Source organism: Strix uralensis, chromosome 17 (genome assembly GCF_047716275.1).
Source record: "Strix uralensis isolate ZFMK-TIS-50842 chromosome 17, bStrUra1, whole genome shotgun sequence".
In the NCBI taxonomy this organism is placed as follows: domain Eukaryota; kingdom Metazoa; phylum Chordata; class Aves; order Strigiformes; family Strigidae; genus Strix; species Strix uralensis.
In genome coordinates this window covers 14,108,415-14,128,515 of record NC_133988.1, presented here as the reverse complement: position 1 = coordinate 14,128,515, position 20,101 = coordinate 14,108,415, and the positions used below count along the sequence as shown (strand labels likewise).

General features: G+C 42.8%; 1 protein-coding gene across 2 annotated transcripts in view; it reads left to right on the top strand.

The window, feature by feature from the left end:
• Positions 1 to 20,096, top strand: part of DNAH10 (dynein axonemal heavy chain 10) — a 57,047-nt gene extending 36,951 nt beyond the window's left edge. For both annotated transcript variants that reach the window (XM_074886906.1, XM_074886907.1), the window contains exons 52-78: positions 587 to 790; positions 1,585 to 1,665; positions 2,074 to 2,271; positions 2,916 to 3,077; positions 3,644 to 3,818; positions 4,657 to 4,838; positions 5,599 to 5,735; positions 6,449 to 6,666; positions 7,059 to 7,280; positions 7,875 to 8,022; positions 8,557 to 8,836; positions 9,201 to 9,430; positions 10,147 to 10,420; positions 10,840 to 10,944; positions 11,438 to 11,592; positions 12,348 to 12,502; positions 12,743 to 12,926; positions 13,684 to 13,884; positions 15,032 to 15,241; positions 15,613 to 15,708; positions 16,415 to 16,586; positions 17,060 to 17,191; positions 17,529 to 17,740; positions 17,828 to 17,995; positions 18,183 to 18,363; positions 19,421 to 19,569; positions 19,793 to 20,096. In XM_074886906.1, coding sequence (XP_074743007.1) covers positions 587 to 790; positions 1,585 to 1,665; positions 2,074 to 2,271; positions 2,916 to 3,077; positions 3,644 to 3,818; positions 4,657 to 4,838; positions 5,599 to 5,735; positions 6,449 to 6,666; positions 7,059 to 7,280; positions 7,875 to 8,022; positions 8,557 to 8,836; positions 9,201 to 9,430; positions 10,147 to 10,420; positions 10,840 to 10,944; positions 11,438 to 11,592; positions 12,348 to 12,502; positions 12,743 to 12,926; positions 13,684 to 13,884; positions 15,032 to 15,241; positions 15,613 to 15,708; positions 16,415 to 16,586; positions 17,060 to 17,191; positions 17,529 to 17,740; positions 17,828 to 17,995; positions 18,183 to 18,363; positions 19,421 to 19,569; positions 19,793 to 19,939 — 4,778 coding nt within the window. In that variant the 3' untranslated portion in view covers positions 19,940 to 20,096. The remainder of the gene's footprint in view (positions 1 to 586; positions 791 to 1,584; positions 1,666 to 2,073; positions 2,272 to 2,915; positions 3,078 to 3,643; positions 3,819 to 4,656; positions 4,839 to 5,598; positions 5,736 to 6,448; positions 6,667 to 7,058; positions 7,281 to 7,874; positions 8,023 to 8,556; positions 8,837 to 9,200; positions 9,431 to 10,146; positions 10,421 to 10,839; positions 10,945 to 11,437; positions 11,593 to 12,347; positions 12,503 to 12,742; positions 12,927 to 13,683; positions 13,885 to 15,031; positions 15,242 to 15,612; positions 15,709 to 16,414; positions 16,587 to 17,059; positions 17,192 to 17,528; positions 17,741 to 17,827; positions 17,996 to 18,182; positions 18,364 to 19,420; positions 19,570 to 19,792) is intronic.
• Positions 20,097 to 20,101: the final 5 nt, after the last annotated feature.

The window sequence follows — 20,101 nt, the reverse complement described above, 5'->3', positions numbered from 1 at the left end:
AACTGCTTTTATATATATGTGTGTGTGTCCCCTAAAATGTAAGTGTATGCAGCAGCTGAAAACGAGCAGCAGCTGGCACTGTGTGACCACCCTCTCTATAGAAGTTCCTACTTTGAAAACAGATGTGTTAAATCTTATCCCTTTCCTTGGCCTAGTTTTCCCTGTTCCTGGTCTGTTTATGTCTGTCATTAGGTAACTTATGCAATATCTGCCACATGATTGAGAGAATGAAAATGTGAACTGATGGTTTGTAGACACTAACAAAGATCTTCTTTGCAGAGTTAAAAGCACTTTATGTTCTTGTGACATTTTGTATATGTTGCTGAAGCCCAAACAAAAATGAATTAATTCTTCCTCTAAATCCCCTTGCATCATCCTAAGTACTGCCTCTCTATTTTCTGTGGGGGCTGGGGGGAGGAGAAGAAGCAGAGAGAGATTAATAGGTTCATCCAAAACTACCCAGGATCATTTTTGCAGAACTAGGCTTAAAATTTGTGACTCTGGTTTCTCATCTGCCATATCCCCAGCCATATGGTTTTCTCTTACTGGTTGTTCTCACTAGCCTTCTTCTATCCTTATGTTACAGGAATGGTGCCAGCCCTTTTTCCAGATGATGAAAAAGACACCATACTAAGTCAGATTGGAGATGAAGCTACTAAAGCTGGTGTGAACCCAGCTAAAGAGAGTGTCTGGCAATATTTTGTAAACAAATGTGCAAGCAACCTTCACATTGTCCTGGGAATGTCCCCAGTTGGGGATGGTCTGAGAACATGGTGCAGAAATTTCCCAGGTATCAATTGTCCACACTGCTTAGTCCCTTTCCTGTGAAATGCAGGTTTGCAGGCAAGAGAAGATCTCCAGTGGATGCCCAGAGATAGCTAATGCTAAGCAGAGCAGGTTTCATGATTAAGGATTTGCAGTGCATGATTTTTTTTTCCAGTTAATTACCGCATATCAGCAAGTGTTATTGATTAGCATTTACTAGATCAGTTCATTTTCCAGCTGAAAAGCTAGAAATCAATTGGTCATCCTCATTGAACTGGAAATATACAGCCAATGTGTGCAGCCTCTCTTCTGTAGTTTACAAAAGAATGTGTGGTATTAAATCATTATGAAACTAGGATAGTGGTAAAAGAAATGTGGTTATATCCAAAGCCAAAAAAAGGGCATGGTGAGAAGGACACCTGCTGTGAGAGAAAACCCCTGAGCCTGGTGGATGCTGTGCTTCAGCAGGTGTCTGAAAGGAGTCCTGGGAGACTGAAGAGACACATGAAAAATGGGTACGGGTGGGAATCCTAATGTGGGCATTAAAATACCTTGTTGCAGCTCCTGACTGCATCCTGGAGAATGGTACAGCCTAAAGAATAGTACAGTGGGGTTAGCAGGACACAGGTGCAAAGTTGACTGTTTACTATCCAAATGCAAGTATTGACTTTGTGTTAAATATTGTTACTAAGCAGAAGTCCAGTAAGACAGATCCTGCAGATTCTTAATGCAAATAAAGTTAGGCACAGGACTGCCTGGCAGATTAGGGTCTAGTTTTACAAAGGAACTTTTCAGGTAACACTAACCTTTTATTTTAAGGTCTTGTCAACAACACTGGTATTGACTGGTTCTTGCCCTGGCCCCGCCAGGCCTTGTATGCAGTTGCACAATCCTTTGTTGGTATGTAAAATGTCAGTATTTTTACCCCTTAACCCCTGGGATAACCTAAGAAATATATTCTTCACTTCGCAGTTATTGTAGATTTTGTAATTTGATTTCCCATTTTGCTTGTTACCCTGAGTGTTGTTATGGGTGACACAAAATCCCAGTCATAAAATGCTTTTGGATGGAAGTTTCTTACTCAAATAGATTTTAAAAAATGCTAAAATGCAAGTTCCCAACTCTGCAGACAATGTGGCCTGTCTACAAGGAGGCCCAGGTTCTCTTCTGGTTCTGCCTTGATCTTGCTTTTTGCCCCAGAAGAGACTTTTTTTGTGTCTGGCTTAGATGTACATAAGAAAGATGGTAACTGGCAGACTCTTAAAAAAAAAAAAAAAATTTTTTTTTGTTTCTTCTGCCCAATTTTAGGAAATAACACACGCATCCCATCAGGGAACTCCAGGTCAGTGATTGAGCACATGGTCATGGTGCATGAATCTGTAGGGGATTTCAGCAAGACGTTTCTGCAGAAACTGAGACGTAGCAACCATGTCACACCAAAGAATTACCTTGACTTTATCCATACTTATTCAAAATTACTGGAGGAGAAAAATGAGTTCATTTTAGGTAAGGCTGTATAGATGTTTTCTACTTTTTAATAAGTGATTTAAATACTTCTAAAAGAAAAATTGTGGTGAGAATCCCACATATTACCGACATTATGCAAAAATCATTTTATTGGTACTATCTCAAATGCTGTGCTGGCATCTGGTTTTGACATTGGACCAATATCCTGGCCACATGTGAATGTTCATACTCTGTCACATGGTGGGCTCTCCTCAGATTATTTTGTGCATGAACCTGAGGCAGAATCTCCAAACCAGACGCTTCTCTGCTTGGGGAAGAGTCTGATTAGATCTAATGCCACCTCAGCCTAGCTCAAGGTTTGACATTCTTCCTCAAGCAGCAATTCTTATTTATACTTCTGTGGTCACTGAAATATGTGAATAGGATAAAACATGAACAGTGTAATATGGAAAACAAGTTGTGGCACAGGGCCTCTATGTGGCAGCTCAGGTGACGTTAATACCATCTTGGGTGGGGGGCTCAGGAAAGGAAAAATCTCTCCGAGTCATTTTCCTTTCATAACCGAGGTTACCTTCCTGCAAAATGCACCTATAAGCATATTTACCTTCTGTGAGATTGTCTCTTGCTGTGTGATAGTACACGATCAATGAATCACTAACATTTCTCCCTATTTTTCTACCTAGCACAATGTAAACGGCTGGATGGGGGCTTAGTTAAACTGAAGGAAGCTAGTATACAGCTGGTTGAGCTGAACAAGAAACTTGCTGAGCAAAAGATTGTGCTGGCAGAAAAATCAGCTGCTTGTGAGGCTTTGTTACAAGAGATTTCAGCAAACACAGAAGCAGGTAGGTAGTTTGCAAATACTGAAGTGTCCCACAGGCTAAGCAAGGCTCACATAGTCCGGGTTGGGTTGGATTGGAAGACTCTCTAAGAGCTCCAGCTGCTTCCAGAGATAACCAACCCTCTTGTTCTATCTGTGCTGATCTAATGTCATGCTAGAAGACTAGGTTGCCTATCTTGTCCAGTTTGCCATCTTTGCTATATATTTGGCCTATAGTACTTTACACAGCTCAATACTATGTTCATCTGCCCTTGTCTTCCCTTTCTGAGGTATAGGGCATAACGTGGGAGAGAGACATTAGCAAGAAAGGGACCTTCTGATTCACAAAATTACTATTAGAGGTAAAACAGAGGGAAGGATGGGAGGAAAAGAGATTATGTATGTTGTTGTGTAGAACACTAACGGTGTTCCTAACCTGGTGATGGAACTGTAAACACTGGCAAGCTAGCAACAGAAACGTGCTGAGTTGATGGTAATTTCTGATTTTCAGCCAGAGCAAATCTATATTAGTATATGTTCTGTATAGAAATTTGAATAATCCATTTATGGTCCTGCCTTTACAATTCCTAGCTGAGGAAAAGAAAAAACTGGCTGAAGAAAAAGCTGTGGAAATAGAAGAACAGAATAAGATGATTGCTGTGGAGAAGGCGGCTGCTGAGACAGCTTTGGCTGAAGTCATACCTATTTTAGAAGCTGCCAAACTGGAGCTTCAGAAGCTTGACAAGTCTGATGTTACTGAGATCAGGTGACTCATTTGGATGTACAGTAGCATAAACTCTTGGAAATTCACTGAGACACCCTTGTTTGCAGAGTCGGAGCCTTAGCCTCACCTTTCTCACCTGCTTGTGCATGGGTGAAGGTCAGGACATCGGTTGTCTGGGTGCACAGGTGACAACAGAATCCCCAGGACTTCCCCTCAAGCCTGTTCTGCCAGTCCTTTGTTTGATATCTTCCTCATATTTCTCTACCCTGTGTTTGATCCACTAGAAACTGCTGTGGTTTTTGCCTGAGCAGTGGCTGTCCAAACCCCTTGATTCCTCTGGTTTTATTCTGTGTGAATAGGAGCACATACCAGTTATTTTTTTAGGGATGCTCTGATGGCATGAAAATGTATTTCCTTGCTGAATTAATTTCTCCCTGTGTTTTTATAATGTATCTTGTATTTGCGGATAGGTATAAAAGCGCATCCAGTCCTTGGCTCTCCCCAAAATAACAATGACTCTCCTTTCCCTGCCACACTTGTTTAGTTTCCTTTCCCTTGTAGATCTCTAGGTTCTTCCTGTACCGCTTTTCCCAATGGACTGCTGCTTTGCTGCCCTAGGGAAGAATATCATGGCTCAGGATTTTAGGCCTTCCTTTAGTATTTCATTGATCAAATTATCTGAACACAAGAATCATTCCTGAGCTTTTGACTAGTTAATAATGTCTGGTCTGGGTTATCTTTTTCGCTTTGTGTAGGATGTCTTACGTACTAGCTCTTGTTGTATTGCAATGACTCTCTTACTGGGAAGTACCTGTGTCTAGCATCATGTGCTTTGTCTCCTCCTTTTTCTCATCCACTGTCTCCTTCATCTGTTTTCTAGATCCTTTGCAAAACCCCCTAAGCAGGTGCAGGTTGTTTTGGAATGTGTTCTTATAATGAGAGGTTACAAAGAATTAAACTGGAAGATAGCCAAAGGAATGATGTCTGAGGCAAATTTCCTGCGATCCCTGATGGAGATAGATTTTGATGGAATTACTCAGAGCCAAGTGAAATCTGTCCGAGGTAAATTACTGATCTGTATACTTGGAATGAACGTAGGATCTTGTTAATGTGATTAGCCATGTCAATGACAATCCTTCCAGTGCTGTTTGGGAGGGTGGGATTCACTTCGTGCAAAAGGGCAGCAATGCTGCAGATGTTGCGCTGTTGGGATAACTGGATTTTTCAGAGTTCAGAGACCTTGTGCTATGTGTTACATCCAGTTTATACCTTAGTGAGGGTCTTACGCACTCTGGTTTAGAGCAGGCAAGAATCGAACAGGATAGCTGAGCAGGCCTGCTCTCTGCTTTTATAGCCACTTACTAGAATTACAACCTCATCCATGTGGTGGCAATTAAAATGTGATATAATCAGAGAGGAAAGAAGATAAGCTATATCTAAAGTTTATGGGCCAAAATTTGCACATGCTCACGAGGGTGTAATCCAGAGTAGTTCCATTAAGAGGGGAATTTGGCTCCTTGAACAAAATTGCATCTGGCTGCTGCAGAGAAAACAAACCATGATCCTCAGACATGCTGAACAACTCCTGAATGTGCTCCCTTCATGGAGAAGGAACTTGAGAAATCACTAGCAATATTGTGCTTGTATTGTTAGAGCCCAGTAGTTTCATTTTAGGGTCAGCGTCTCTTTAATAATTCTGACAAATGTTTCATATTGTCTGTCACAGTATTGCTTGATATTGCTGGTGGGGAAAGCTATTTCTCTGAGGATTTCTGCACTGTAATTCAACTCGCTTGCAATATTTTTATGTTTCCCCATTTAGGTCTGTTAAAGAATCTTAATACTACCTTCAGTGAAATGGAACTTGTTAGCAGAGCGGGACTGGGAATGTTAAAGTTTGTTGAAGCAGTGATGAGTTACTGTGATGTAGTTAAAGAAGTCAGGCCAAAGAGAGAAAAGGTAAAGTGTGTCATATGCTGGGATGTGGGTTCCTGTCCATGCCAGTGCTTGAAGGAGGAGGGAGGAACATGTTCAGTTGGAATTTTATAATCTAACATGCTTAGAAAAACAGAGTCTACTGAAAACAGACTTCAAAACACATGGCATTTGGACAGAGCAGAGCTCAGCAGTACACAACATCCGTGTCCCTTAAGCACAGACCTTTTGATTAACTTTTTTAGAATGACTGGAAAGTTAACTGTATTACCAAAGGAAATCTAATGTCCAGCAGATGAAGCTGGGAAACTTTCTTCAAGAAAAGGTTATTATATACAACTGACTACTGAGAAAGTATGTTCACTAGATGATGAGTCTGACTATTTTTGAGTCCTTAATATTGTTGTTATTAAGCAAACAAACCTCCCCTTTTGTTGTGGGATGATGGTCCTGCTGACCTCCCATGTCATCAGGACTGATCACATGCTTTGATATACCTTGTTGGGTACAAAACTCTAGGAGATTTATCTGCTTGGGAAGAGCATGTATATGATGTATATGTTTGGGATGGGGAGAGGTGGGTGAGAAACAGTGCCAGTTATTTTGGTTTACATTGTTTATTACAAGGATACTTTGAAATGTGTGAAATAGCCAAAAGAAATCTGAGAACTTAAGACTTCTCTCCAAAGCCCTTCTTTCCTCTGATACTCATATGTTTCCTTCATAATGTAATGTAGGTGGCTAGGCTAGAACGGAACTATTACTTAAGTAAGCGGGAACTGGAAAAGATAAAGGCAGAGTTGGCTACCATTCAAGATGAGCTTAAAGCTTTGGGGAACAAATATCAAGAGGCAATAAAAGAAAAGCAACAGTTACAAGAAGAAGCAGAGATTATGCAGAGAAGATTAGATGCTGCTGACAAGCTCATCTTTGGCTTAAGATCTGAGAACAAGAGGTAAGTCTTGATTCAAAGCAGAACATTTTTGACATCAGAGGGTCATGTGCCAGGGATAAAATCTATGAAACTGAAACATTTTTGGAAACATCACATCCTGTGATGTTTGTTTCTGAGAAGAGCTAATATCAGTTCTAAGCTAATACCCATTAACTCTTGAAAAATAATACCAACAATTTTTAGTGCAGAAGAACAAGGTGAACTCAGATTAAAAGGAAGAAGGTTCAGTTCAGGTCAGTGTCTGTGACCATCATAATAGTGAGAGAAAAACTGACTGTAAATTTGGGGGTCTGTCTCAACCTACATCTAAAGTAGCAGCAGCTGGAAATTCTGCACATAAACCCCATCTCCCTGGTACAGACTGACCCAGGATTCCCTTATAATTCTGTCAGGTGGACAAAGGAATTAGAGGACTATGAAATACGAAAGGTGGAGTTGCTTGGAGACTGTCTACTCTGTGCTGCCTTTCTGAGCTATGAAGGAGCATTCAGCTGGGAGTTTCGTAATGAAATGATCTATCAAGTGTGGCAAGAAGATATCCTCTCACGAGAGATTCCTCTCAGTCAACCATTTAGGTTAGAAATCCTCCTGACTAATGAGGTGGAGGTTAGCAGGTATGTGCAGTCAAGAAACCCAGTGACTACTGAATGTGAAATTGTGAAGTGGGAGTCTGGATCTGAATCTGTAGCATTGTGGGTGGAAGTACACAGCCATACCAGAGAGAGCCCATTTTATGTTCATGTCTCAAAGATGGCAAGGAGACAAATTATTTTTATTCTGGTTAACAGAGGCTATTTGTTATAACAAACCGTTGTACTTTACACTCCAGGGACAATCACTGAACTTAGACACGTATAAATTTTTTAATTTTTGTTCTATAATATGTGTTCCCATAGCCCAACAGGAGACTTTTCATTGACTTAAATGAATTTGGAATTAAACCCATGACCAGAGAGCCCATATTTCAACTACTGCAGGATTACTCACCAAATGCAACAATCAGTGTTTTGAGTAGTGTAGTTAGAAATGACTCAGACAATGAGCCAGTCTGAGTTTTGACACTGTTCTCAGAATCACATACACTATGTGTTTACTTGTGTGTCTAGTAGTGTGCTCAATGAATTGCATAATTTTACTGACAAATTAATCGTGATGCTCTCTCATCAAGTTTTCATCTGAGCCTGGTTTTTGATCCATTCTGTTCCCAGGTGGGTTTCCCAAGGATTGCCTCCAGATGAGCTCTCAGTCCAGAATGGCATCCTGACAACGTATGCAAGCCGCTTCCCACTCTGTATTGACCCGCAACAACAGGCATTACATTGGATTAAGAAGAAAGAAGAAAAAAATAACCTGAGGGTAAAGATAAATGATCATTTTACTTCTTTACTGATTGTTTTAAAAGCTGCATAAATATCTGTCACCTCAAATGGGGAACAGATTATGTACTGACAAATGTGTTGACTATTGTATCTCTAAAATAGATAGTGAATATCACTGTTCACATGGCCTTCAATTCTTCGGGATGGATGGTTTTTTGGGGGATCTTGACTAGCCTTAGTATATGCGGAAACAGTATAACCAAAAGGCTGGTGTAGATTGTGTTTTATCTCAGCTCCAGGATGGAGTTTTCATGGAGGACAATTAACACAGTCAGAGACACAGTTGGAACTTTGAAAAGTAGTTCTCCAAATGGAAATTATTCTGAACTAATCAGAAAAAAGCGCACACCTCTACTGTTTTGTACCAGTGCAGTTTATAGAATCTGTAAGAGGAAAGACAAGAAGCAACAAAGAGTAAACTTCATTGGTGCTGGCAACTGTTGTAAAATAATAACGTTCAGGAAATTAAATATCAGTTCTCTTTTCCTATCTTCCCATTTTTCTCTTGCAGATGGCTTCCTTTAATGACCCAGATTTCCTTAAACAACTAGAACTGGCCATAAAGTATGGAAACCCTTTCTTGTTGTATGGTGTCGATGAATACATTGATCCTGTGATAGACAATGTCTTAGAGAAGAATATCAGAGTTGCACAGGGGCGAACTTTCATTGTCCTGGGTGACAAAGAGGTTGACTATGACAGTAATTTTAGGTTGTACCTGAACACCAAATTATCAAACCCAAAGTATTCTCCCTCTGTGTTTGGCAAAGCTATGGTTATCAATTATACAGGTAAGCAAAAATGTGTATTTAGTAATAAAGTAATGATTATGCTGTAGTGCAAGTTTGGGGCCTGGGTGTTTGCCTGAAACAGCAATGAAACTCTTAAAAAATTCAATGTCTCCCTTATACTTAGCATCTGATTTAATAGAAAATTCTTCTCACTTCTCTCTTTTAATCTGAAACTGAGCTAGATATCTCTTCTTGCATGTGTCAGGTTAGGATGCTTTGGTAGAATTAAGATACAGAGTTATTAACAAAGTCACTCTGTTGCATTGCTGTAGTTTTATGAGATCATGGAGATGAAGTAAGTTGTGTAAAAGCTCTCTTTGTGTTTAAAAACCCACTGTGCTGTGTACGTGTGTTGTACCTGTAGTTACGCTAAAGGGCCTAGAGGATCAGTTGCTCAGTGTCATTGTGGATTTTGAAAGAAGGGAATTGGAAGAACAGAGAGAACATCTCATCCAGGAGACAAGTGACAACAAAAACTTGCTGAAAGATCTGGAAGACTCTCTCCTTCGGGAACTGACATCTTCCACAGGAAACATGTTGGACAACTTGGACTTGGTGCAAACCCTGGAAGAGACAAAATCCAAAGCTACTGAGGTACCGGCTCTGGGCTTTTTGGAAGGATATCTGCTAATAGAACATTGTCTTTCCTTTTTTCATTGTGCTTCATCTTTCACCCTTGAAGCCAGGAATTAGTTTGAAAGGAAATTGAGAGTTTTCTCATGAGTATGTTGCATCTTTCAGTATCAGGCAGTATTTTATTGCATCAGAGAACCAAATCCTATCTTCGGGAAAGTCCTCATCAGGACCAAAGAAATGGTGTTTACAGTTCTAAAGCAAAGAGCATATGATATATTCTTTCATCTCTGAAACAACCTTTGTCTTATACTGTATCAGATCCGAAATGAAAAATTAACGTATTTGTTACTCAGAGAGGATGTAGAATCTCCATCCTTGGAGGTTTTCAGGCTGTAGTTGGACAAAGCTACAGCTGACCTGATCTAGTGGGGGTCATAGTCCAGCTTTGGGCAGAAAGTTGAACTAAAGATCCCCAGAGGGCCCTTCCCACACTTGTTTCCTTGATTCTGTGTACATCTTTGCCTTTACTTTCTATAAATGTACAGGGTGGGATTAATTTTACCTAACTTTTGATTTTTACAATTCATACTACTTTAGGGTTACCTGCCCAGATTCCCTATATAGTCAACAGAGAGAGGCAGGCACTGAATACCTCTGCTTTTTGTGATTATGTAATTATACATACTATGGATCAGTGCAGTAATTACATGTGTATGAAATCAATGTATGGCTAGGTGATTGAAAAGCTGAATCTGGCTGAGAAGACAGCGGTGGATATTGATTGTCTTCGAGACGGCTACAGACCAGCTGCCAGGAGGGGGGCCATTTTATTCTCCGTCTTGTCTGAAATGGCACTTGTCAACATCATGTATCAGTACTCACTGGTCTCCTTCTTGGAGGTTTTCAGACTCTCTCTTCGGAAATCCATGCCCAGTCCCGTTCTTCCGAAGAGGTTAAAAAACATCATGGATACTCTGACTTTCAACACCTATAACTACGTCTGCGCAGGTTAGTGTGATTTAGGGGCAGGCTAATACTGCTGTGCAAAGGCTTGGTAAAAGCCATGCCTGCAGCTGGCTTCCGTTAGAGACAAGTTACCAAACAGTGAATAATGTCCAGTTCTCAGCACTGGGCCTGGTTTGCACTCTGCTATTTCTGTTTGAAGAAACTACGAATATTACCAATGAAACTTCTAAAGAAATGCTTTTCTTAATTCAGTTACGAATGGTAAATCACCGCTATGGATCTCACATCCCTGGATGTAGCTCACAGATGCTGTTTTGACTCTATAAGCCTGATCCAAAGCCCCATGTTTGATCACCCCTGTCTTTGTGGGCTGACTGGATGCAGGATGTGGATTTAAAGATTGCTCCAGTTCCACAGGTTTTAGCAGCTGATTTTTTTAAAATATTGTCCTTTTCATGTAGGCTTGTTTGAGAAGCACAAGTTACTGTTCTCCTTTAATATGACTGTCAGGATAGAACAAGCTGATGGCAGAGTTCCGCAAGAAGAACTTGAGTTCTTTTTGAAAGGTAAAGTGAATATTTATATATATGAATATATAGCTATATGTATCAGTAACTAAATATCTTTCAAAGATTTTTGACTAGACATGGGTCGCCGTAAGAGCTAGCACCTAGAGAAACCGCTGAAGACAGCTGAACTATGTTGGTTTACACAAATTGTGAATTCTGCTATTTCTGTTTTTTCACTTTGTTAAACGAAGAGGCTAATCTTTCTCTGCAGATGTTGACAAATCTCACATTAACTAATTGTTAGAATGTTACCTGAGAAAATAATCTTTAGTTATTTTCTATGTATAAATAATTTAGAAATGGTTGCGAAGATACAACTCTGCCTTTTGCAAGCGCTAGTAAAATCTTTTCTTCAGCACACCAGTTTAATCTTAAAATGCTTCCAGAACAAATTTCCAGTTGGTTTCTCTGTGCAGTGGGACTGTATGTGTGGTCATGGATTGGAGAATTGATGACATGGCCATTCACTCTGGTTTCTGAATGTGACTAGGCAATATTTCCCTGGAGAAGAGTGCGCGAAAGAAACCGTACGCTTGGCTTCCAGATCAAGGCTGGGAAGACCTAATTCGCTTGTCTCAACTATTTCCTGAGAAATTTGAATCTCTTCCAGATGATGTGGAAAAAAATCCAGATGTATGGAAAAATGTACGTGCTTTTCTACAATCCCGTTCTCTCTCCTTGTTTTTCTTCTGGTATTAAATGTTCGAGTATGATGCAATGTGCCATAGCACTCGGCAGGAGGCATGTCACCACTGGCTTTTTCTGTCAAGGCCTTGCTTTTCTTCTTGACCTCAGTTAGTGATTGGCTTGTTTCCAGAAGAATTAAAGCTCTTATTATTTAAAAAACAAACCAAAAAACCTTCCCTAGTATACTATAGGTTTTTTATTTTCCACTCAAATGCCTTAGATGAGTTATTTGCCCTGTTGAAGTCAGTGGAATTTTTGCTGTTGATTTCAACAGTCAACATTTCACTGTTATTTTTTGTACTGCTAAATTGTACTTTGATCTTGTGGCAGAGAGTTCTATAGGCTAGTTACAGACTTTCCTTTGTTCTACCTTTAGTTTCATTCCATGTCTTCTTGCTTTATAAGAAGTCTTGCTGTAAGCAATCCCTTAATACTTTTTGCTAGAGATGCTGTTTTCTGTATCTGCAGAGAATTACTTGACATAAAATGAAGGTACAAATATGTTTCTGGACTTGAATACTGAAAAAGTTGATTTTTTTTCTTTACATTCACTTAATTTTTTAATATTTCTTTGCAGCTGATTGTCTGTCTTCTTTGTTCTCCTTGTGTCTCTTGGCCTCTCATTAATTGGATTGCTTTTGTCTGCTTTCCTAGTAATTTCATTGATAGAGCCATTTGATTCATTTGCATTGTCTCCCACCTTTCCTTGCCAGTGGTATGATACAGATGCTCTGGAGCAGATGCCATTCCCCATGCAGTACCAGAACAATCTCACAAATTTTCAGAAGCTCCTACTTCTACGGTGTTTCCGGGTGGATCGGCTATATCGGGCAGTGACGGACTATGTTACTCTGACAATGAGTGAGAAGTAAGTCACTCTCTTCTTTCAAATCTGAATCACACCATTCAGGTATTTCACACAGAACTGGAGTTGTCATCAACTATGTAAATGATTTGTAATTTGCCAAACAACAGAGCATGAGTAGTCTCTGTATCGTTTCCATGTGCAGTCTGCGATGAGCTTTGATGTTTGTGTAAAAGTCACCTTTTACACGAGATGGCTGCTCTTGTGGAAGTGAGAAGTTTATTGTGCTTCTTTTCCTACCAGGTATGTGCAGCCCCCTGTGATCAGCTTTGAAGCTATCTTTGAGCAGAGCAGTCCTTACTCGCCGGTTGTTTTTATCTTAAGTCCTGGCTCTGATCCTGTCAGTGACCTCATGAAACTGGCCGAGAGGATGGGCTTTGGAGGGGATAGACTCCAACTCCTAGCCATGGGACAGGGCCAAGAAAAGGTAACTTTGGTGGGAGGGATGTGCTGTGTGCAGCAAGTTAGCCTGTGAATTGCAAATCATGCTCCTAATGTTGTGGGCCTGTTCAAATGATGCTTTCCTGTAATGTGAAAGGGGGCATTTGGCTGATTGGCTGATTTTATGGTTTGGGTAAAGATAGATTCAGAATGATATTGTCATCAGTTAAAAAATAGTTGAGCTGAAAAGATGTGACTCTGCAGCCTTTCCAAGGTTAATCAGTGACCCTGTGTCTCTGTGTCTGGACGTGAGTTAATTGGAAGTCACAGTGTTTGTTACCAAAAAGATATCCTACTGCTTTTTCTGTCTTTCCTGTAGCTTTCCTTTTTGTTATGGACACTAAGGCAGGGATGTGCAAAGCTTAGCAGCTGACTGAATTTTCTGTGATTCAGTCAGTGGGAGAACTCCTATTAGATTCATTCAGACCACCACTTCCTAGACTCTGTTCTTCACCCTCTTCTGGGCCATGCACACTCCTCTACTGCGCTGAAATACTCAGTGCTCTATGTGGGTTTTCATTTCAAAAGGAGTTAATGAAATAAAAGCATCTCAGAGCAACTTCTTGTGGTATTGGAAAAGTTCTGTTCTCAGCAAGGAGCGTGCTGGTACGTCTGCTAAAACTGACTGAAAGGCTGAGTGTGCTTGCTAGCGGGAAGACATCCACTGCTCTAACCCATCAGAGTCAGTTTGCTTACAGGATAAAGGCAGAGTTACTCACAGACGGTTCTTTCCCTCTCTTAAGATTGCTTTGCAGATGCTGGAGAACGTGGTGGTTCGTGGAGAGTGGCTAATGTTGCAGAACTGTCACCTTTTGGTGAGGTGGCTCGTCAGTCTGGAAAAGGCCCTGGAGAAAATCACAAAGCCTCACCCAGCCTTTCGCCTCTGGCTGACTACTGACCCGACCGAGGGCTTCCCAGTTGGAATACTGCAGAAGTCCTTAAAGGTACTGGGCAGTGGGGACACCCGGCAGGGGGACATGTCCTGCCCCTCCTGTTCAGCAGAACAGGCTGGCTTTGGGAGGAGCGTGGCCTGGATTTGGGCTGTATGTACCAGCTTTTTGTCTTCATAAGCCAAATCCTGTTTTCATCATCCTGTTTATCTTATGGTGGGTGAAAGCTGGTCAGCAGGTTTTTTTCTGAAGCAGTTGTTTCAGAGTAGAGGTTTGTGAGGAAACCTGGAAATGTGACAAGTGCTCTTTAGATTCAAATGCTGCCACAAGTGAGGAATATCCGGAGAGGCAGAAATAGCCCTGTCAGTCCTGCTGCTGAGTGCAGGACTGAGGTCTGTGTCTAGCCGGGCGACAGTGCCAGCGGAGCAGACGTTGTAATAGGATAATGGTTTCCAGCTGCTCCTTCAGGCTGCAGCATTTATCACAAGCAAGCTGAGCTGGTTATTTTGAAGGCACAAGCCATGGTGCTGTCCTAATGTTCTTTTCTATGGCTGCTTTACTCGGGTTGTGGTGAAGCAGTCCTGCAAACATAATTATCTTATTTCACAGATTTGAAAGCAGTGGCACGACAGATCACCCGGTATGCGCTGTCGTGTGTCACTGGAGGATTCGCCTCCCGCAGCGCTCGGTGCTGCAGCGGGGGGAAGCGCGCGTGGACGTATCCGTAAGAGTGCAGATACACACTGCAGGTCTAGCCGTGAGCGGGGAGAACAAAGGGTTTACAGCACGCTGAAAAAGCTGCCAGGAAGCTGGCTCTGCCTTGGTTTGGTCATCAGTAAAGCCATATTAAAGACCGATAAGCCATCTTACTGTGGTGATATGTAGGGCACACCAAAATGTGTAAAGTACGGATAGTTCAGTAAATTAGAGCTTCAGGTATGATAAATATTAATGTCTTCCCAATAACATGACTATTTCTAGAATAATAAATTTCTCTTTACATATGTGTGTTTACCTTGATAAACTTAAAAGGTCTGTTTCCTGTCTACTTAAGAAAAAATTCCATATTGATATGAATTTGGAAAGCCGCTCAAAATTTTCAAGCTTGCATTGTATAGCTTGCTTAGAGAGTGTGATATATTTACTGCTTATTTTCCTGAGGCTATCCAGTAATTGATGGCTTCCCTAATTATCTTGATAGGTTGTGACAGAACCACCTAATGGTCTGAAACTGAATATGAGAGCCACCTACTTCAGAATTCCCCAAGAAGCCTTAGAGCAGTGCCCACATCCTGCCTTTAAATCCTTAGTCTACGTCTTGGCCTTTTTCCACGCTGTGGTTCAGGAGAGAAGGAAGTTTGGGAAGGTTGGCTGGAACGTACCGTATGATTTTAATGAATCTGATTTCCAGGTAAGAAAATAATTACAACAGCTCTTATATTCTTGAGTTGCTCAGATTACTTTTGAAAACATATACTCTACCCAGCTAAATCCTTTCTCACAATAAGATTTTACGATTTTTTTTTTCTGCTGCTGTGGAGTCATGTCAACTCCTGATCTAATGTCAATTTTGGCCACTAAAAATGAATCAGATTCCCCATCCTTCATGTTTATATTGCCTCTCTCATGGGTTTCTTTTCTTAAGAGGATCTATACTTTCTGATTATTTGAGAAGGAAATAATTGTTAGTTTTCAAACATTAACTATGTTAAATAAAATCTATGGATATGTATAGCAGATTTATGAATCTTCTTATCTCACATGTTCCAACAACTTTATTAGGTCTGCATGGAAATTCTTAACACATACTTGACAAAAGCTTTCCAACAAAATGATGATAAAATCCCCTGGAGCAGCCTCAAATATCTTATTGGTGAGGTGAGTGCTTACGTCACTACGGATGGTAAAAGAATCCAGATAGATGAAGCTTCCTTTCCGCGGGGGCTGTATCACCACATCAGGCTGGCTGAGAATCTCTCCTGGGCGGTCTTGAAACTCCCGTGTAGCCCTGAGCGAGTCACTTAATCTCATTGTCTCGATGAAATAGGGCCATTGTGTGTAACTGCACAACAGGGGAGTTACAGTGCTTAATTAATTTTGAGTGAGAGAGCCCTTGGGATCCTCTGACGAAAGGTACCGAACAGCACAACTTCACAGCGCGATCGGAACAGCTGGTGTTCCCGAGGGGAAGCTGCACGGGTGTTTCTGGAGCTCCTGCAGTGCCGTACGTGGTACGTGCGGGGTGGGAGCTGGCCCCTTCAGTGTAGCTGCTGTGACATGAAATCCTGCAGAAAGCTGTTCCCTTGCAGCACTTAGCCACAGCCGAGCGTGAGCTGGTACCTGAGGAAGGTGCTGCGGCACATAAATCACCAAGGCTGGTTATTAGAGCGCTTGGTATTAGTCCTGCTTGTTCCCCCTTGAGAGGAGCTAGAGGAGATGGACTTGGTAGCCCTAAGGGAGACGCTGTTAGACCATGCAGTCACTGCAAAAGCAGAGAGTATTTTGGACCTTTCAGTGATTTTTTTTTAACTGTATTTTCTGCTCCAAAAGCCAGTGCTAGAATATTGATGTAACTATTTCCTAGGTCATGTACGGTGGACGCGCGATTGATAGCTTTGATCGTCGCATTCTGTCCGTCTATATGGATGAGTACCTTGGTGATTTCTTATTTGACACATTCCAAGTGTTTCATTTTTATAAAAACGACACAGTTGATTACAAAATTCCACAAGGGACTGTAAAAGATGACTTTGTTGGTAAGAAATGCTTTTGCTTTTCCTGCTGTGTTGAGTTAGCATTAAAAAAAAAAAGTCTACTTACAGCGTAGGTTCTTTCCATGCGACCATTGCTGGGTAGGAGAAGTTGAAAGGAGCTTCTTCGGGCATTGTGTGTGTACGTGCTGCGATGTTACAATCCACTGAGGACACTGTTCTTGCTTTGTATGCGCAGCCCTTTGTAATGTGAGTTTACCAGCCAGCTCCTCATTTCATAAAAAAAAATTTAACCCCCCAGGTAAACAGCATGTTAATTTTGTTACTATTAAGCGATACGTTTCCACGGGGTGCGTGCCTATTTCATGCTTAAAAACGTTTATTTGATCCTTGCAGTGTTTCAACACCAGCTCTGGCATTCCCTTTTTCCCAAGCAGAGCAGTAACAAAGCCCTGCTTTTGGAGGGGGGGCTGTGGTTAAGGGATGGCATCTTTAGGAAGCGTGTTTGCGTATTGCAGAGGCGATCGAATCTCTGCCGCTCGCTAACACTCCCGAGGTGTTTGGTCTTCACGCCAACGCTGAGATCGGGTATTACACACAAGCAGTTCGCGATATATGGTCTCATCTTCTTGAGTTGCAGCCTCAAACAGGTACGTTCCTGTTACTTTGAATTATTTTTGTAAATGAGGGATACCGGGTCTGGTGGGGACGCGTCAGGGCCTGGGGAGCCACGGCAGCGGCCTGGCGGGGATGGGGGGGGCGAGCGAGGAGGCTGAACTGCTGAGCCCGGCCAGCGCTGCCGTACACCCCGTGCCCAGGGGCACAGTCTGAGACACACGGGGGAGTCTTGTGGTGCAACCTTGTGCTGCCGGGGGTGGGAGACTGTGACGCCAAAAGGCAAATCGGCTCTCAAAGTTCTCTTGGAGAATTAATACTAGAAGGGGGAGCCTGTGCGGATTTAGTCTCAATGAACCATTTTGTTTTCAGGTGAAACTGGTGTGGGAATTAGTCGAGATGAATATATTGCCAATGTTGCTAAGGATATAGAAAACAAAATACCGCAAGTATTCGATCTTGGCCAGATCCGGAAAGGTTTTGGACCAGACATATCCCCCATGACTGTGGTGCTGTTGCAGGAACTGGAACGTTTTAATAAGCTGATTGTTCGAATGGTGAAGTCACTGGCCGAACTACAGCGTGTAAGTAGGAGCCCAGCTACTGCTGCTCACAGCCCCTCAGGCTGCCCCTGCCCCGGGCGGGCGCTCAGCTTCTCCCCGCCTTTCCAGGCCTTGGCTGGGGAAGTTGGGATGAGCAGCGAACTGGACGATGTGGCTCGGGCTCTCTTTAACGGACAGATTCCTGGAATCTGGCGGCGGCTAGCCCCTGACACGCTCAAAACACTTGGAAACTGGATTATTTTCTTTAGAGCTCGGTACAACCAGTACAACAGCTGGGTGAGTGCCTCCAGACAGCTTTTTGTTTTGTTAACCTGCACCCAGATTCGGGTAAATTCCTTGGGCTAAGGCCTCTCCACCACCTCAGGGGATAGGCTGAGTGGCCCTGGGCCAGTCTTTGAGCACGTTGGCCTCCAGCTGAGTGCTGGCTGTGGCAGGAGAGGCTGCAGGTTCTCTGTGATTGCAGGTTGCTGAGCGTGAGCCGAAGGTGCTGTGGCTGTCGGGCCTGCACGTGCCGCAGGCTTACCTGACGGCTCTGGTGCAAGCCAGCTGCAGGAGGAATGCCTGGCCCCTGGACCACGCCAGCCTCTACACCGAGGTAACCACGTACCGGGCGGCAGAAGACGTGGCGGAAGTGTCTGCTCAAGGTGGGGGTTTATGATTATTTGGCAAAAATAATGATGTAGTGACAAAGTGCTTGGCCTACTGAGTAAAGGACTTGGATCACATCTCCACAGACAGGAGCCTTGGTTTTACCTTTCACAGTCCCCAGGATTTCAGGCTGGGACAGAGCTGGGTTCTGGTTCCTGCTCAGCCCCTGCAGCCACACCAGGGGATCAGCCTCCTCCCGCCCTTCCTGCCCACACGCAGGGACTGCAGCTTACGCCTCTCCCTTGCACTCCCTCTCTCTACTTTTTTCTCAATGGCTAGAACTTCACCAATACTAGCAGGTTTATAAAGGTCTATTTACACCACAAATAATATATTGAAATATATTTCAACAAAAAGTAAATACAACTAGGTATGATTTATTGTGTAAATGTATCTTTATGAAGTCTCTATGCCTAGCACTGCTCTGCTGAATATAACAAACCCTGGGGGCAGAGGACAACCCAGCAATGCCTTTGAGCACTAGACCTGATTGGAAACAAAGGAGGGGGTGGGGGGGAAAAAATCTTGAGTGTTTTTGCTAACTCTGACTTTCAGTTAAAAATAAAAGCCACCTCAGGGGCTTACCTTGTCTATGCTTTATTTACTGACCTTTAACAAAACGCTTGGTATTTGTACCAGAACAACTCTATCCCAACCCTTCACCTCTCGGCAGAATGATCTAAGGAGCAGTCCCACAGCAGTCAGGAAGCTCCCTTACATCTCAGCTGGTGCTTGGGCAAGTAACTGAAGGATGGCACCTATGGTGGGGAAAAAAACTGCAAGAAAATCAGTATTTATTCCTAATAATGTTCATCATATGTAGTGCAACTGAAACATTTTTAATTTGAAAAAATTTAAGCACAGTAGGTCACAGTTGTATTATAAAAACAAACACCACAGATAAATACACCTCGGTGGAGCTGCAGTTTGAGACGTGGGGATTTTGTGGTGACGGTGCATGCTGGGGACAGTGAGTGCAGGAAGAACCATTGTCTTAAATGGATTTCTCAATAGCTGAATTTACAGAGGCTGGTGCATTCTCTGCCCGCACAGGCTGCTGCTTTGTGTCTGGCCTGTTTCTGGAAGGAGCAGGCTGGGACGTGGCGCAGGGCTGCCTGACCCGCAGCGAGCCCCGCGTGCCCGTAGTGGAGCTGCCCCTCCTGAAGATCATCCCCAGCGAGGCGCGCAGGCTGAGGCGACAGGTACTGCTGCTCCCACAGCCCTGCAGCCAGTCGTCCTGTCCCACCCCTCCTGGCCCAAGCAGCAGCGTTTTAGCGTTACTACTGGCCTGGCATGGCTGCAGTTTAACACTTCTCCTTACGTCAGCCACCATTCAGGTTTTTCTGTTCTAGGGGGGGTGACACCTTGCTGCCTCTTCTCTTCCTTCAAGCCCTACTCCATGTCCCCTTTCCTCTTCTCTTTCAGAATACCCTCCGGACCCCCGTGTACACAACCTCCCTGCGAAGGAACGCGATGGGTGTTGGCCTTGTTTTTGAAGCTGATCTCTACACCACAAAGCACATTTCCCACTGGGTCCTTCAGGGTGTCTGTCTCACCTTGAACGCAGACTGACACTTGGAAGTTGGCACTAGAATCCAACTGTTGGGGGGATCAAACTAAGCAAAGATTCACACCCCAGGTGAGAGAGCATTCACTTAGGCACACCTGACTTCAACTAGTGTGATACAACCATGCTAGTACTATCAATAAACACATTTGAAAAGTGTTATTTTC